This window comes from Lepidochelys kempii, chromosome 1, assembly GCF_965140265.1.
Source record: "Lepidochelys kempii isolate rLepKem1 chromosome 1, rLepKem1.hap2, whole genome shotgun sequence".
Taxonomy (NCBI): domain Eukaryota; kingdom Metazoa; phylum Chordata; order Testudines; family Cheloniidae; genus Lepidochelys; species Lepidochelys kempii.
In genome coordinates, this window is record NC_133256.1 from 203,708,855 (window position 1) to 203,726,239 (window position 17,385).

The following is a 17,385-nucleotide window of genomic DNA, read 5'->3' on the forward strand; positions in this document are numbered from 1 at the left end:
CTGGCAAATGCCCCCTTTTTTTTTTTTTTTTTTTTTAAATGTGAAGCTTGTGTAGGAAGATGTCCACTCATGATAAATAGGGATGAAGAGGCATTTCCCCCAAACTCTGCTTCCTGAGCCTTTGCTTCTAGTAGATCAGAGGGACAGGAACATTGCTACTGCTTTCTTAACTCAGAAAGCTTTGTAGAATGCCAGATCAAGCCATCCTAGTCAGTTCACTTGTCTTGCATCCGACCTCCTTAGTCTGCTAAAGGGAGTACAGGAGTTCATGCTGGATAAAAGTCCATCTTTGCTAAGAGGGTTCGAAGAAGTATGAATCTAAAATCCTCAGATCCAAGTGGAACTGACCTTGGGCAGGTCATTTAACTTCTCTGTACTTCAGTTTCCCCTGTGTAAAATGGGCAAAATCCTCCCCACCTCTCAGTAGGGTTGTAATGCTTCCTATTTGTAAAGAGCACTTTGAGATGCTCTGACGGTGCTGCAAAAGTACATTTTTTCAATGTTAACTGTTGAATGTGTTAACAATTTCATTTTTTTTCCTAGTCTGCAGATAAAGATCGCTCTGCGGGGAGTGAAAGTGAAGATGAAGAATTCTATGATGCTGATGAAGAGACCCAAATGATCAAGTAACAAGAGGAAGCTTTCCTTTTTATGCCTTTTTTTTTTTTTTTAAACTTGTCCAGCCAGGTCCACCTGTAAAAATAAAACTGGAACTGTCTGCGGGTGAATTATAACAGGGCAAGTGCCTCTGCCTTTCCAGCACTGGGGGAGGAATTAGAGTACTACTCAGATGCATTACAGTGGTTTGACCATTCAAATGTTTGTGGCTCAAACTTATGATTGCAGGCTAGGTTTGAGGCCAAAGATGATGGGGAGGGATTTGAGGTATTTCTGAAACTTGAACTTGAGAACTGATTCAACTTGCAGACTTCCGCTGCATGTGTTTGCATTTTTCCTTCAAGGTGGGCTCATGTTGATTTTGAAGCAGCTGAAATCCATAAACTGGAAAGGTTTCAACTAGGCTTCTTCAGATGGATGAAACCTAAAGAGTTAAACTGGACACAGAAGATACTATAGGCCAGTATGATGGGAACAAATTCCTGAAATCCTCTCAAGTAACCTGCAGCACACTGGAAAGAATGAACTAGGGAATCTCCACCAGTTCTGCATCCGCTCACTGGAATGGAATTTCATACCTCAAGTGCTTAGGGAACACCAACAAAAGATAGCTGTACTCATTGATGTTGTAGGGTGGATGTCTAGAGGGGCCATCAAAGGTTAGAGGGACCAGCTAATAGGAAAGGGCAGAGGGACTTAAGTAAAACAAAATCTCCATTATTGCTGATCTCTTCTCCCCCTATCTGTCTCCTCCACCCAGCCCTTGCACCTCTCAAAACAACTTCCTTTTTTTCCCTTTTATTTTGGTTCTTTCTCACACAGGTTTGTCATGACAGTCTGTAAATCTCAGGATGGCTCTGAATTTCTGTTGCATATTCTGATTGATTTTGTGTTTGTCACTTTGCCATGTAAACTGAAGGACTTGTTTTTCCATGGTATAGAGTGAATGTCTTACGGGAAGTAATTTTACTTAGCTATGTTTTGCATTATTGTGGGCTTTCCATGATTATGGCTATGGAGGAAAAATGAGATCTGCATGCAGTGGTACAGAGTACTGAAATTGCCTGTGCAGGCTGCTACTAGTGTCTTGGGGATCATTGCAAGAGGATGCTAGTATTTACTTTAAAATTCTGTATGTAGATAAAGTTCTTTGGAAGTTTCTTGAGCCCACATTCAATTAATTACTTGACCTTGCTGAGGGAGAACTGTATTCTTTTGTTTAAACTAAACTGTTTTTTTAAGTATACTGAAAGAGAAGGATGTTGAGTGTTTTGCCAACTAATAGATGCGGCCTTTTGGTACGGATTCAATATTCCTAGCTGTTACAGTTGACTTCTATATAATTCTTTGCAGTTTATGGGATCAAATTTCATATTAAAAGTGTAAAGGTAGCTGGTTATTCTATTGGAAAATAATACATGATCAAATAATTGGGGAGAAGGGTGTTTACTGAACATATTCCAGAGTCAGAGCGAAAAACTCAGTTATTCCGGAAGGAAGCAGAAGATCGGATCTGAAACTTACAGCAGGCTATCTAAACTTTGTCCAGTCAAGAGCTGCATAGGCAACTTTCTAGAAGCCCAAGAGTTGTATCTCTGTTACCTGAGTGGAATGTAGTGCTGCTATCCTCATCTTCAGTGCAGAGGGGAAGCCCGCAAGACTACATGTTCTAGCATGCAGTACTCCATCTTGATCTGCACAGATTGATACAGTGCTATGAGCACAACAGTGAGCTGTAGTGGGGCTCAGTGGTCGCTGCAGGTAGCACATCAGTAGGGAAGATGAAGAGGACTGCTGGCTGCATTGTAGACAACAGTGGGACATTTGACCAGCAGCCCACGCTTTGATCTCTCCTGACTCTTGCACAGCTCTTGTGGATGAGATAGCAAAATTAATAGAACTTTTTAAAACTAATCTGGATGTTTTCAGCCTTATTTATACATAGGAAAATGACTGAGTGGAGTTCTTGGAGTTATAATTAAGTTTGTGTGTTGTGCTTTTTTTTTCTAGTTTGACATTTGACACTTTAAAATATGGGGATTATAAGAAACATGGGAGGGAAAGGGTTTTTTTTCTTTTCATTAGGTTCTTGGTGATTTTTTTCCTCAAAGGTTCTACATGTGCAATAGCTCTTACTGAAATTAATGCTGCAGTACCTAGGAACTGTACTGATGTTGTCAAAACCTTATATTTCTTAGGGGATCAATCTCCACAATGGAATCACTGCCTCTTTCTGGCTTTAAGCAGTGGAAATAGGGACTCCTTTGTGAGACTGACTAGCGCTCTTGGCCTTGTTGGTTTTGTTTTTGCTAAAAGTCCCAAACCTGCAAAGAGATCCATCCATGTAACTTTCCATTGTTACTCCGTGTGGTTGCAGTGGTTCAGGTGGGTGGATTTCTTTGTAGGATCATGGTCAAAATTTGTGACAGCCCCTAATTTAAGGTTAAATGTACCTCCATTTCATACAAGCACTCTTATACATATGATTGCAAAACCAAGGATGAAGAAGAAACTTTTATGTGAGAAAAATTAATTGCAGTTTTTTTGGAGACCCTTATACTGAGTCTGTCCCGGGTTTGCACATTCAAAGGTTGAGGACCTCCTACTGTGTCTGCCATAGAGGCTGTTGAGTGGCTATTTATTTATTTTTGGGCCAGTGAATTGCTAGAACAGGATCTTCCTAGGCGGAAGCTCAGTGTTCGTTGAGGTGGGGGTTTTTTTGTTTTGTTTTTGTTTTTTTGTTTTGTTTGTTTTTTTTTACAGAAGGATTCTGACAAATGACTTATTACTCTTGCACTCCATGTGCTTCAGTCTGGCACCTCTGGTGTTTGGGTTTGTGCTTAGAAGTTGGGGGTGGTACAAGCTGACCACCTGCTACAGAACAGAGGAAGATTCCTGTTTCATACAGAGAAGTCCTAAGCCATTGTGGCATCAGATACTTTGCCCTAGTTAGCATTTGTTGTGCACATATGATGCACAGCATTTCATGGCAAGTATGGACAGCATACACTGTATCTAGGCAGACCAATATTGCTAAGCAGAACTCTTCAGATTGACAATGCATGCTGTTCTGAACTCTGCAGCTAGTGCCTGTTTTAATTAGACCCCCAAGTCACAACATTTGTATGGCTACCCTACCTCCAGGTATAATCTAATGGTTCAGAGCTGGCCTTATTCTGATTCTTCCCATGTATGGGCAGCACATATTGGACATCTGCCCAGGGAAACTTGAATATACACCAGATCAAAAAGAAAAGTATCACTGTTAGTGACACTAAAATAGCACTGATGATCTGACAGATTTAATCCTTGCAATTCTTGATTGAAGTTTGACAAATGCTCTCCCCATGCTTATTTTATTCCATTGTAGCTAGGCTAACTTTACATAAGTGATCTGCACTATTCAGGGATTTGAGGTATTTCTGAAACTTGAACTTGAGAACTGATTCAACTTGCAGACATGTCCTGTGTAGACATAAGAATAAATCCAAGTTGGTAGCTGTCAGTCTCTTACCTATATATCCTTGTTTTGTAGAAGTTGTTTTTCAGCTGGGTCTCTTTATGGGGCTCTACTGTAGAGAACTGAGACTTTCCCACAGCAGAGATCAGGTCAGCACTGCTTCCAGCGGGACCCATCTTCTTACCATTTCCCAACTCTGTTATCAGGGTGTGGCAGGGGATGTGCTCTAAGTTCTAGACCATGTTGACTTGGTCAAGCAAATTCAAGAAAGAAAAATGTTATGGAAGCTATGGCGTTAGCTTCTCAGTTTCGTTTATTTTAAAACTGTAATACATTCATGTCAGTATATCAGTATTATGGGCCCAATTCTGGCTGGTAGCACATACACCAAAAAATCTGTGTGCAACACAAGGATTGTATGGTGGAAGTTAGCATGTACATGCATGCCTCTGGGTGGACCAGCTAAGTCTTTATGCACAGCTCTTCTTACATTAATTATTTCTAGTGCAGGACTATGCATGTAACTGTTTTGAGTTTCAGTACTCTATGAATTCATTGTAGGGTATAAAGAGTGAAAGAGAGGTTCTTAGATGGAGAAATCGCTATTATTATAGAAATCATATGGAAAGGGCTTATTTGATATTGTAGCTCTTTCACCTCTAGCATCCAGTGCAGCATTCTTCATTACCATATAGTTGCCAGTGCCTACTCCAATCTACTGTAACCTTCAGATGATCCATGTGATAGGACTATTCCAGTCTAATAGATGTTTTAAAAAGTTACCTTGAAAGTCAGCCTAAATTTATTTACTTTTTTTCATCCCCTCTCTCCTACTGATAGCTTCTTGAATCATCCTAAAATAGCTTTGATTGCAAACCTAGTGAAAAATACTAAGAAAATGTAAATAGGGAATCGATTTTTGTTTTACTTTGATTCATTTGAACTGTCCCTAGTGCTAAAGTGCTTTTAAGTGTCCTCAAATCAGTTTGGACTGGTGCTATCCGTAGGTAATTCTACGGAATTGGTATAAGCAGTTGCCAGATTTCTAAGCTTGAATGAAATAATGTCTAAAACTAATTCTGTGTGTTCATTTGGAATTCTTCCATGTGACCGGATAAAACTAGATTTACAAGCATCTCTCCATGGATCTTTAGGACAGGAAAAGGGAGAACTACCTTTGTTCATGCCTTAATGCTCTTTGCACTTTAATTACCATTGTTTCTGAAACCCTTCTCACTGCTTGCAGAGACAGTAATTAGCCAAAGAGATTAATATTAAAAAACAAAGTATAGAATTTGCATAATATGAAACCGTTGCCTGTGTCATATATCATACACAAGTCTGCAGGGTCTTATTTTATTGTAAATATCAAAGCTCACTCTTCAAGATCAGGATAAACAAGATAAGACCACTTGCTAGAATTTGTTAGTTCACTCATCAGACTTTTAAGAAATGTTAATTGAAGGCCACATGGAGTTTATAGAATGAAGTAGATGGTTGAACTGGTATATTTTAATTAAGGGCAGTGTTAAGTATTAAAATGTCTACAAGAGAGTTCAGTTTCCTTTTGGAACTCAGTTTTAAAAAAAACTTAAATTCTGGTGGCAGCGTGTATGCCAGCAAAAATGCAGACAACTGCTGGAATGCACAGCAGGAGCTGGCTGCTTCCTGTCTCCAAAAGATTGTAAAGAGATTCTGTACCTCCAGGTGGTAAATGGAATGGGACAAAGCCATGAGGTGGCATAATTCACACCTTTATGTGGATACATATAACATGGCTGCCTGGACCAATCACTGTTCCCTTTTGTATATCTGCCCCTCAATTACAAATAGTGCATGAGTCTCTAAAACAAAATATTACTGCTTCCCAGCCAACTTTGATATACTGCTCGGATTCATAGTCAATCAGGAGCCAGATAAAGTGTGACGACAATAGTAATCAGAATTTCTGATTACTAAATGGATAGATTATATTTACAGAAATACTAAACAGCTGTATTTGAATGGTGCAGTATCCATGAAGCCTTCTAAATTCATGAAGTGTTGCTCAGATTTTGGCCTTAAATGGTTTTAAATGATCAATAAAAGTTGAAAGGCTGCTAAGGATTTAGTTGGGATCTGTGTATAATCTGAAAAGAGCAGAACTTTATGGAAAGATTTGGTATTGTCAGCACATTAAAAATACAATTTACAGTATATCGAAGAATAGAATACTTTAGGGAAATGCTAATAACATATTTTCTTCCCTTAGAATTTCAGGTGAGTCTCTAAATGGTCAGTCTTTAATTCCAAGGAAAAGTGAAATCAAAACCTTTTTTTATGTTATTGATGAAGATTGAATGAGATGCAGTCATTGTGCAGGTATAATTTTTGCTTTATGAAGAAAATTTTTATTGCACAGCGTACTTAATGGTAGCAGCTTTTCCTTCCTTGAGTTAATAACATTAACATTGGATTTTTTTTAAGCTACCTCTTTCCATTAATCTTTATTTGGTACTGAATATTACATTAAAGAGATTTTAGGAAACTATGGGAAAAAATAGTTTCCATTGTTTTGTTTGTATGCTGCTGGTGATCCACTGATTAACTTGAAACGGGGAAGGACTTATGGCTTTAATGCTTTTTACAGTGAGTTTTGAATAGTGAATGTAAGTACAAGGGTTGTTTTGGGGTGGAGTGGGGGGTAGTTTTAGAAGGGTGGAACAACCATGGCTGTCATTGGTGATGCTCTGCTCTTCTGCAAACCAGGCCTTTACTGTGCTGAAACCCATCTGTTGGGCAGAAGACTGTACGCTCGCACTGTCTTGTTTCTCCTTGCTCTTAGCCTTTCATAAGCAGTTAATTATTCGCATAGGACAAGCAAATGAAATTCCTGAACAGAGGATCAAATTCTGCCCTGAGTTACCTTTACACAACCCCACTGATTTCAACTTCAGTCAGAATTTGGACATTACCCTGACAGAGGAGCAGCTAAGTGGATGAACTTTGTTTTTTCAACATAAGACCAAGTTCATTGCCAGTATAACTCCCATTGACTTTGGTGAAGTTGTACCTGCTTATACCAGGATGGAATTTGATCCTACATTCAGAAGTGCTTGTCAGCCTGTTGGTTAAGCAAAAAGATGTCTGGTGGTTAGAGGGGTTGGGTTTTTGCTTGGGCCATGTACCCAGGCAGAAAGTTTTAGATGTTTGTTTTATGCAATGTGTGGGTATATATTTTTTTAATCCTTGATTTGGACTTCTTGAGCACTGTGTGTACAAGGCCTTTCAGCATAAATATGTGGATTTATTGAATTTGGAAGTTGTCCTTCTGTCATCATCCTCTGAGTGCCATTTCTAGTTCTCAGTTGTACGGTTAAAGCCTGTGGGATTGTTTGGTTTTTTTTTTTTTTTTTAGAACACCAAGAAGTCACCATTTGTTCAAGCCTCAAAACATTTGTTTCCCTAACGTATGTCTTTTGTAATGGTGGCATTCACTTACACAGTGTGACTAAGTGCTGGGTCCATCTCCTTTTAAGATGTGTTTGCCACAGAGGACTAAACTGTTATAACAAATGTAAAAATATTCAGAACAACTAAGACTCTCGTCTTCTGTCTGGGTTGTTTCTGTATTTGATGCACATTGTTTGATCTATAGCTGCTGTAATTCACTGGAGCTCTGCAAGGTAAAACCAGCAAGTTGGTTCAAGTTTGGAACCTTTTGCAATGTGAGATTTTAAAAAAAGGACTCCATTAAAATTTTACACATTTTAAAGCTACTTTTCTCCCAAAATGTAATAACACTATTTAGCCAGAAATCAATATGGAATATGCTTTACATTCTGGGAGATGTTAATTTATTTCTGGGTGACCTTTTGAGCATTTTTAAGATCTTAATCTTTAAGATTTCGTAGATATTTGTCTGCCATGGCATGGTAACTTTTAAGTAATTTGTAAAAACTCTGAAACGGCCTCTGACTCATACAGTTCATATAAATGTCTTTGTCGCTTAGTTTGTGCCTTTTCTTTCACTAATGCAAGCTCTCTCAATAAACATCAGCTGTTCTGGACCATTGCAAGCCTATTTTATTGTACTGATTTTACTTGCCTGACCCCCTTTTTGTTTTCCGAAGGGTGAGAAGTGATCTCTAATAGAACAGATATTTATAACTGATTGTTCAAGAGGAAATTGACAAGGTGGAAAGCAGGTCATTGTGGAATGGCAATGCCACAAAACCCCTGGGAAGCTGTGACTGTCAGTACTAATCAATATATTCCACTATATCTATCACAGATCATTTCTAACAAAAACAAACTGGAGCAAGTGGGGGAGGTTTAGATTGGATATTAGGAAAACCTTTTTCACTAAGAGGGTGGTGAAACACTAGAATGCGTTACCTAGGGAGGTGGTAGAATCTCCTTCCTTAGAGGTTTTTAAGGTCAGGCTTGACAAAGCCCTGGCTGGGATGATTTAACTGGGAATTGGTCCTGCTTCGAGCAGGGGGTTGGACTAGATGACCTTCAGGGGTCCCTTCCAACCCTGATATTCTATGATTCTAAGTGGAATGTGAGAATCAATTTACTACCAGCCTCAATTGTTGCTTGATGTTGAAAGACTGGAAACACTCTTGGGGATTTAGCACAGTAAAATGTCAATGCTGCAGTTGTTTTTAATATTGATATTATGGTAGTATGCACAGACAGTGATTGGGACTTGGGGTCCTGTTGTGTTGGGTGCTGCACAAACACATGAAAATATGGTCCCTGCCCTAAAGTGTTCAGTCTAAAATTATACCACTTTATGAAATACCGTGACAGCTACTGGCAATATTTTAACACTTGTTTTCATTAACTGAGAAAAAAGTAATGAATAGCTGAAGTGCACTTCCTGTATCATGTCAAGAGAGAGAGTCTCTTTATATACCTGAAAAAATATGGCTTAGGGATACTGGAGATAATGTCTCCCCTCTAAATATTGGGCAACAGGTTTTTCACTGTGATATATCCACTTCTGCATAGTAATTGAAGGTTTTTTAAAATGTAAGGTTTTTTGGACATGTCTGTAAGTAAAGCATCTTTTGATTTAATTTTTTAACTTCCCCTTAAATAGCTCCTTTTTTACACTTCAGAGGTTAATATTTTTGATTTATACAAACTAAATAGAAAAGAGCATGTATCCAATACTAAGTTATGTACATAACAGTCTATGAGGTATGTTGCCATTTTCCTTTCTGCAAAGTGAGGCTAAGTGAAAGTGACCAGCAAGATTCCTGGTTTGTATTCCCACCTCTGGCATTGGGCACTGACAAGGATGGGAAGAAGTCCGTCTGCTCTCACATTGCTTCATTGTTTAAAATAGTCATCTGTCTTTGGGTTCACCTCCTTTATATTCTTACAGCATAAAAGAAATCTCTCAAAACAAAGTACTGCTACAGCTGAAGATGTTTTTCCTGTTCAGTAGTCTTTAAGTGAATTTTTACAAACAGTTGAAGTGTCCATAACAACCAAACGACCAATTAATTTGGTACCTTTGTTTAGAATTACTAAACAAAACTGACCTTTTGTTCCCCATTCTTGTGGACATTACATTTGTCTCTTCTATCATAATGGTTTAATACTTTCTCTCTTTATTTTAATTTTCAATGTAGTGTTGGTGAAAGGTGTAGACTTGAAAGCCCTGCTACTTAAGGTCTCTGTCTACAGAATCTGTACAGTGCAGCTAACATCAGTATAAACTTCCACATCCTTTACCACTACTTGCCTCAGTTATGCCCTGGAAGGAACAGCTGAGTTGAGACAGTAGGCACTTGTGTGCACTTAAACCTGTTCTGCTTCAGTGCAGATGCTACATTCCCCGACGGGAGGAGTTCTCCTGTTGGTGTAAGTAATCCACCTCTCTGAGAGGCCGTAGCTACCTCAACAAAAGAATTCTTCCATCAACCTACTGCTGTCTATGCAGGGATTTAGGCTGTCTTAACAGTGCTGCTCAGGGGTAGTTGAGCTGACCTAATTTTCTAGTGTAGACCAGGCCTTGGTCTACCCTTTGTGACCGTGGGGATTTGTCCGAGTTAGTTATCTGTGGCCAGCCATTGGTTTATCTGCACTCATACAAACCCTTAGTGATGACAAAGCTGTGACTCTCTCTGATGCATTTCTTTCTTGCTTGGAACTCAGTAAGATGCCCTGCCACAAACTGCAGTTTTAACATCAATGGCTGTAACTAGGACAAATTTCCACTGTGAACAAGTGCCATTTAACTACTGACCCTCATACCTTTCAGTCACCCAGGCCCAAATGAGAAATGCAATTTATTAAAGACCTGAAATGAGGGGGACAAACTATTCATGTGGAAAACTTGAAAGTATTGAGGTATTAGTTATTCACAATAAGGAACAATCTGTCTCAGCTGCTTCATTCTCCATTTCTGATGTAAATAGTCAATAATAAAGGTGAGGTTCCCCCACCCCTGTTGGGACTAACATCAGTGTCATTCCTTGAAATCATGGACACTTTGAGGTATACTGGACCCTCTGTGAAAACTTCCAGCAGTGGTGCTAATTGTGGTAGCAGTAACACCTTTCCCCATGGACTGCCAAACAGCCATCAAACAGTAACAACTTTTAGTTATGTCTAACCTGGACCAGATTCAAGCTAGTAAGGTGAAAGTAAAAACAACTCTCCCATTGCAGCCTCCTATATTGGTTTAAAAAAAGTTGATTTCTGAAATACACTCAACTATGCTTTTCCCAGAATTATCAGTTTGCATCTTTTTTTAATGGTTGGAGATGAGACAGTGGTGGCCAAATTGTCTTTGAATTTCTGAAGGAAACAACTACCGTCTTGACCAGCTGCTGTGAGAGCATCTTCGCTGAGTAACTCCTAAACTCTTTCGGGGGGGAAAACACAACCTGGTACAGAAGTGACAGCAGCTCTCTCCTAGGTCATGTACATAATTCACCAAATTAAAAGAGCAGCCTGTTGGTCTGTATCCATATTTCTCTTGACAGCTGACAAGCTGAGGTGCCTGAGCTTCGTCCTCACCATGAAGTGGAGAGGATAGATGTGGAGAGGTCTTGGTCTTCACTGTGGGCACCCTTCTCCCACTCTGTCCTGGTATAGTGACATTGTAAGGGTAGTGTGATTATGTTGGGGGGGGGGGGTTGTGCAGTTTCCTCTTGTCCTAATGCACAGTGCCACTCTCCCATTGCATACAAAATTCCTTTGCCAACTGCTCATGTGTGGTATGTTGTTTGGATACCATTCTGATGGATTCAGGGGAAGGCTGAGTGACTGCTCCATGCAGAATGTGTGGCATAATGGGATTGCTTGAGACTGGGCAAGTTTAAGAGACTGGATAAACATTAAAAATACTGCTTACCTTTATCCAGACTGACCTTTTTTGTTGAGATGGTAGCTAGCCATGGACCAGATCCCTGAGAATGTAGGGCTGGATTGCTTTCATCTGCTTTATTTCAGGATGTCCTTTGAATCACTCACAGATTGTATTTGTTCAGTGTAAGCAGCACCATAGATTTATAGATATTAAGGTCAGAAGGGACCATTATGATCATCTAGTCTGACCTGCACAATGAAGGCCACAGAATCTCACCCACCCACTCCTGCAATAAACCTCTCACCTATGTCTGAGCTATTGAAGTTCTCAAATCATGGTTTAAAGACTTCAAGGTGCAGAGAATCCTCCAGCAAGTGACCCGTGCCCCAGGCTGCAGAGGAAGGCAAACCCCCCCCCCCCCCCCAGGCCTCTTCCAAGCTGCCCTGGAGGAAAATTCCTTCCTGACCCCAAATATGGCGATCAGCTGAACCCCAAGCATGTGGTCAAGACTCACCAGCCAGGTACCCAGGAAAGAATTCTCTGTAGTAACTCAGATCCCATCCCATCACAGGCCATTGGGCCTATTTACCATGAATAGTTTAAAGATCAATTAATTGCCAAAATCATGTTATCCCATCATACCATCTCCTCCATAAATTTATCGAGTTTAATCTTGAAGCCAGATAGTTCTTTTGCCCCCACAGCTTCCCTTGGAAGGCTGTTCCAGAACTTCACTCCTCTGGTTGTTAGAAACCTTCGTCTAATTTCAAGTGTAAACTTCCACCACAGTTCAAGGCCCTTAAATTTTCCTCTGGCAGGATTAACAGAAGTTCCATTCATGCTCAGCCAGCATGAGGTGGGGAGCAGCACTAGCATCCCTACCAAGCTGCTCCAGTAGTGGGTCTGGTATAGAAATGAGCAGCATGTTGATGCTTCAAGAAAGGAGCATGTGGATAAAACCTGCTGCAACCTTGGCAGCCGATTAAGCCATTCAGTACAGGTCACTTCAGTTGCTGCTGAACTGTCACTTGCTCTCTGGCCCCACATCTCTGCTCAGGCTTATCCCACCCCTGCAGCTCTGGGGTTTGTGGGGATTTCCCCCAATCTGCTCTTCCTCCAAAATGGGCTCCTGGATGGTGGGAGTATCTTTGTCACCTCCCATGTAAGCAAAAGAGTCCCGGCCTAATAGCAGTGACTTTCTCTGTGTTTTCCCTTGGCTTTTACCCTAGACCTTAGCAGAGCAGACCCCCAAAGTTAAGTGAAGGCAGTATTTAAACACTAGGGAAGAAGCAGTCCAATTCTGCTTCCAATTGCACTAATGTAAGTGGGAGCAGAATTTGGGTCAATGTCTCTAAAATGTAAGACTTCTAACTTAATGTGCTCAGTGTGGCAGCTGTCCATATAATCGTATCCCTTTACCATCCTTTATCATTAGTAGTATCCCTTTATCATTTTGATGGCCACTTTGAGCTGCAGCTTGCCCCCCTAACACTTAAGTTCTAATGTATTCTTCTTGAGGCACCATCCTTCCCCAGCTGTGCGGATAGTTTCAATTTCTGGTTTTCATTACTATAAACTTCTGTTGATGTAGCAAACGCTTGAGGTTTTTTCTTCTATTTGTAAACCTGTGAGGCATATCACAGGGTGTGTAGCTGGGCTAAGAATATACCTGCAGTGTTCACCAAAATAGTCATGTAATGCACTCCCTGGATGAGAGCTATTGCTTAAACAGTATCAGGTGGTGATTGTTTACCAGAGCCCTTTTTCCCCTTGGGTACAGCTTTCATTCTATTTCATTGGCATTCACTTGGGAGTGTCTGATTAATACTTACTTACATTTTTACAGTTCTTTGATCGTGTAGTGCAGTAGATAGGGCTGAATCTCAGATTTCTATTCCTGAGGCTTACCCTTTCTGAAACTTTAATTCCCTAATCTATACAATGGAACCAATACAGTTTATCTACATCACAGGGTATGACACTTATTGTTTGTAAAGTTGTCTTGACCTAAAATATTTGTCATCCCCCGCTACCATCATACCTGAGTGTCTTCTGGTCTTCAATGTACTAAACCTCACAACAGGCCCATGACGTAGGCAAGTATTAATATTCTCATTTTACAGCTAGTAATTGGAGGCACAGAGACTGTGACTTGCCCAAGGTCATACAGGAAGTCTGTGGAAGAGCAAAGAATTAAACCTTAAGTCTCCCAAGTCCCTACCCACTAGCCTATCCTTCTCTGTTGGATGAGAAGTATTGCAGAAAGGCAGAGTATTATAGAGAAGTAACTGTTATGCTTTTGTCCTAGTATCTTAAAAAACTTAGTGGCGTGAACTCTTGGGGTGACTTGGCCTTTCCCTTGTGCAGTGTGAATGTGGGGGCTAAGTTTGATCAGTTCTCAGAGGCTGGGTAGTTTGAAATTGGCATTTGCCCTTGCCCTCTCCTGTCATTTGAAATGTGTCTGAATTTCCACTCCTTATCCCATCCAGATTCTCTGCATGGATGGTAGGAGCCCTGCCTTTTTTTGTCATTAAATTGGCAGGCATGTTCATGTTGTGTTGTTAATTTGTTTGGTGGGGGGGATACAGGTAGATGAAGGCTCTTGTTCCTCCTACCAGTCAAATGACACAAGCCTATTTCTGCAAATTGTAATGCTTTTTAATTTTAAAAGCTTGTGCTCCACTTTCTCCTGCTCCTTCTATTTCTCAGGAGCTCTGCAGTGAATTCTCCATTTGACCAGCTCTGGCCCTACATATCTACCCTTGCTCCACTGCAACCTTGAGCCAGTGTAATGCAAATGATTGAACTGTTCCCTGAGGTTGTTTGGCTGTGACAGCACAAAGCAGCCAATAAAGAGGGAAGAGCCAAGCATCTTGTTAGTGGGGAGCAGCTTGAACTTGAATTGTCTATTGACAGAGATTGAGAATATGTTTGCTTGCAAAACAAATGTACGTTTCAGAGTAGCAGCCGTGTTAGTCTGTATCTGGAAAAGGAGGACTTGTGGCACCTTAGAGACTAACAAATATTTGTTAGTCTCTAAGGTGCCACAAGTCCTCCTTTTCTTAAAACAAATGTAATCATCCACTGATGCCAGCAGGTTATTCTAGGAGGCTACTTAACTAGAATTTTTACTAAATACATGCCAACCACAGTGACCAGGAGCCTGTTAGTGCACCTCAACTATTGCAGTTGTATCTATATACGACTGGGAATTGGTAGCCATCCTGAGCATAGGAATTCTTTCAAAAGTTTGTAGAAACTTCTGACGAGGTCCTCATCCAGCCAAGCTAGGCTGCTGGGTTGATCTAGCTTTATACACCATGCCCGTCAGTATAGTACATAAGTGCTGAACTCTTGCTCCACTTTGTTCCATTTGTAACCTATTTCTAGTAAAGTGTCTCATTAACTTTAATCCTCTACTGTAGTGTATTGGTGGGCATTTGTCCCATTTGCTCGCCCCCCCGTGCAGGGGGGAGGCTGGGCTGGAGGGGGAGGGAGGAAGGGTTCTTGGGGGGAGGGGAGAGGGGGCAGCAGGGTTTGAGTGACCAGTGACAGCTAGGGCCACCTTGGGTGAGCAGCTGGGGCCAGGGGGGCCTTGAGCCAACCCCATGTGGTGTCCTGTTTTCCCTTTGTGAAATATGGTCACCCTAATTGTTCCTCTATGTCCACCTTTTTCCACCGTGACCCTAACTGCTGTCTGATCTTCAAGCCCCTGCATAACATAGCCCTTGCCTGCTTCATTTTTCCTTTGCTTCCTCCCTTCTCTGTTCAAAATGTGCAGCTACCTAGCCCCTGCTGTGTCCTTACTGCTGTTTGAGTCTGGGCCCTCTTCCAAGTGACTTCTAATGTATGCCTGGACCACACTCCTGAATCCGTCTGATGCCTCCAATTTCAAGGCTAAGTCTATCCTATAGACCTATATCGGTATAACTACGTCACTCAGGGGGGTGAAAAATCCATACCCCTGAGTGCTGCAATTATACAGTAGACCTGCCCCAAGTCCTCACCTCAAAGCAATGTTAACAAATCGTGGGGTGGAATCTGTTCGAAATCACGAATTCTAAGCCCCTTCAGTCACTGGGTTGGGTTTGCATTCCCATGCCCTGTCCAAGGCTGTTATGTGCTAAGCATCTCCATGCCACTCACAAATGTAGCATCCCTGTCACACCTACCCCCAGCTCTACTGAATTCTCATCCATCATGCTGGGCTCCAGCCAGGGGTAGCAGTTGCTCTTTCTCCCTCTAGGGAGCTGCTGTGGTGCTTAGTGTTCTCACTATTTCCCCCAGCTCACTCAGAGCAGGAAAGGAGCACTTAGAAGGAACAAGTGCCATCAGTAGGAACAGGTGGTCAGCATGCAGGGACAGAAGGTCAGAGGCCTCGGTATTACCCAGTGAGTCCCCAGGCACCAGCCCCCGCAATAAGACCCCAGATTCTCAGCTGGCCTCCAGTATCCCTACCCAGCATCCCAGACAAATCCCAGTTATCTGCTTACTTGTGACTCAAGAACTCTCCAGACACCCCGGCATCTACACTCCTAGCCTAGTGGCAGGTATGTCTATTTGTATCTATACATTGTTGAGTTAGCTTGCAAGCTATTCAGGGAAAGATTTATCGGTAAATTGCCTATGCACTAGATGAGTAATAATGCATTATAACAAACTTTACCATAAAAAGCCTCGCTTAGTTACAGAAAATCCATTGGTTTTCTAATGTTGGATCATTACAAAACCTAAAAACCTACTTTCCCCTATACTAATTTCCCCCTATTGTTACTCACACTTTCTTGTCAACTGTTTGAAATGGGCCACTCTCATTACCACTACAAAAGTTATTTTTTCTCCCCTGGTATCCTGCTGTTAATTGAATTGTCTCTTTAGACTGACCTCACACTTGGTAAGGCAACTCCCAACTTTTCATGTATTTATACCTGCTCCTGTATTTTCCACTCCATGCATCTGATGAAGTGGGTTCTAGCCCACAAAAGCTTATGTCCAAATAAATTTGTTAGTCTCTAAGGTGCCTCGGTTTTGGGTTTTTTTTTTTTTTTAGAAAACCCAATGCCTCTCAATGCATGTTGTGCCTGCCTCCCAAGTCCTATGATCCAATTACTCTGCAAAGCTGAATATTAACTAGCACTCATCAAGCCCCAGTTAACATCTGCCACACATCTCTGCTCTTGCTATTATTCCTTTGAGGCAATAGCCCTTGACATCTCCTACAGAAGGAAATCATGACAAAATCCTGCTTGAAGCAATTGCACATGTGGTTTTCCATTACACTGAAATGTATGGGGTGCAAACATGCCACATCACACACCCAGTTAGAGACCATCAGTTGGGCTTCTTGCTGGTGTCTGCTTAACCCTCTTGCTTGTCCTTGAATGTTTGCAATAGCCAGGAGGAGAGATGAGCTGCCAATTGTAATTCCCTGATGATTAAGAAGAAAACACTCCATTTAACTCTGTTGTGCTGAGGCTTGGTGTATTCTGTTGCAGTCATTTAAGAGATCACCTAGTTTTTCTTAAACACAGGGCAGAAACATTAATAGCCAGCAGAAATGGTTACAAGCAGATTGGCTATAAAACTACTATCCTGGGCTACCTGAGATTGTGTTTCAGTAAGAGCTCATAAATTTGGTCTGGACAACATTTTGTTAGGATACTGTGTATTTCCAACTGCAAGTGTTCAAAAATCATGAGATTGTGAAAAATAAATGCGGGGGTCAATTTGCTTTCGAGTTTTTTGAGCTTTTAGCGTTCATGTTTTCAAGCTTGTCTCTGCAACTAAGGGTATCATGTCTACACAGTAATGTAAACCTAAAGTTGGTGGGACTCAAGTCATCTGATCGAGGAACCCTGGGCTTGAGCATCTACATTGCATTTTAACCCTAGATTAAGAATTTTCTGACTTGTGCTTGAAGGCGTCTACACTGCAGTGCACAGATCCGAGTCAAAGTAAACATATCCCAAAGTGCCTACCACCTTCTACATGTTGA

The 17,385-nt window shown here is 41.1% G+C and overlaps 1 protein-coding gene across 2 annotated transcripts in view; it reads left to right on the top strand.

Annotated features, from left to right (window-relative positions):
* SLC22A15 (solute carrier family 22 member 15) overlaps positions 1 to 6,411 on the top strand; it is a 46,636-nt gene extending 40,225 nt beyond the window's left edge. Inside the window, exons 10-11 of one of the 2 annotated variants that reach the window (XM_073309195.1) lie at positions 544 to 626; positions 6,330 to 6,411. In XM_073309195.1, coding sequence (XP_073165296.1) covers positions 544 to 622 — 79 coding nt within the window. In that variant the 3' untranslated portion in view covers positions 623 to 626; positions 6,330 to 6,411. Of the gene's footprint in view, positions 1 to 543; positions 631 to 6,329 lie in introns of those variants that run through there. The other variant, XM_073309177.1, reaches the window with a different exon arrangement.
* The last annotated feature ends 10,974 nt before the right edge of the window (positions 6,412 to 17,385 follow it).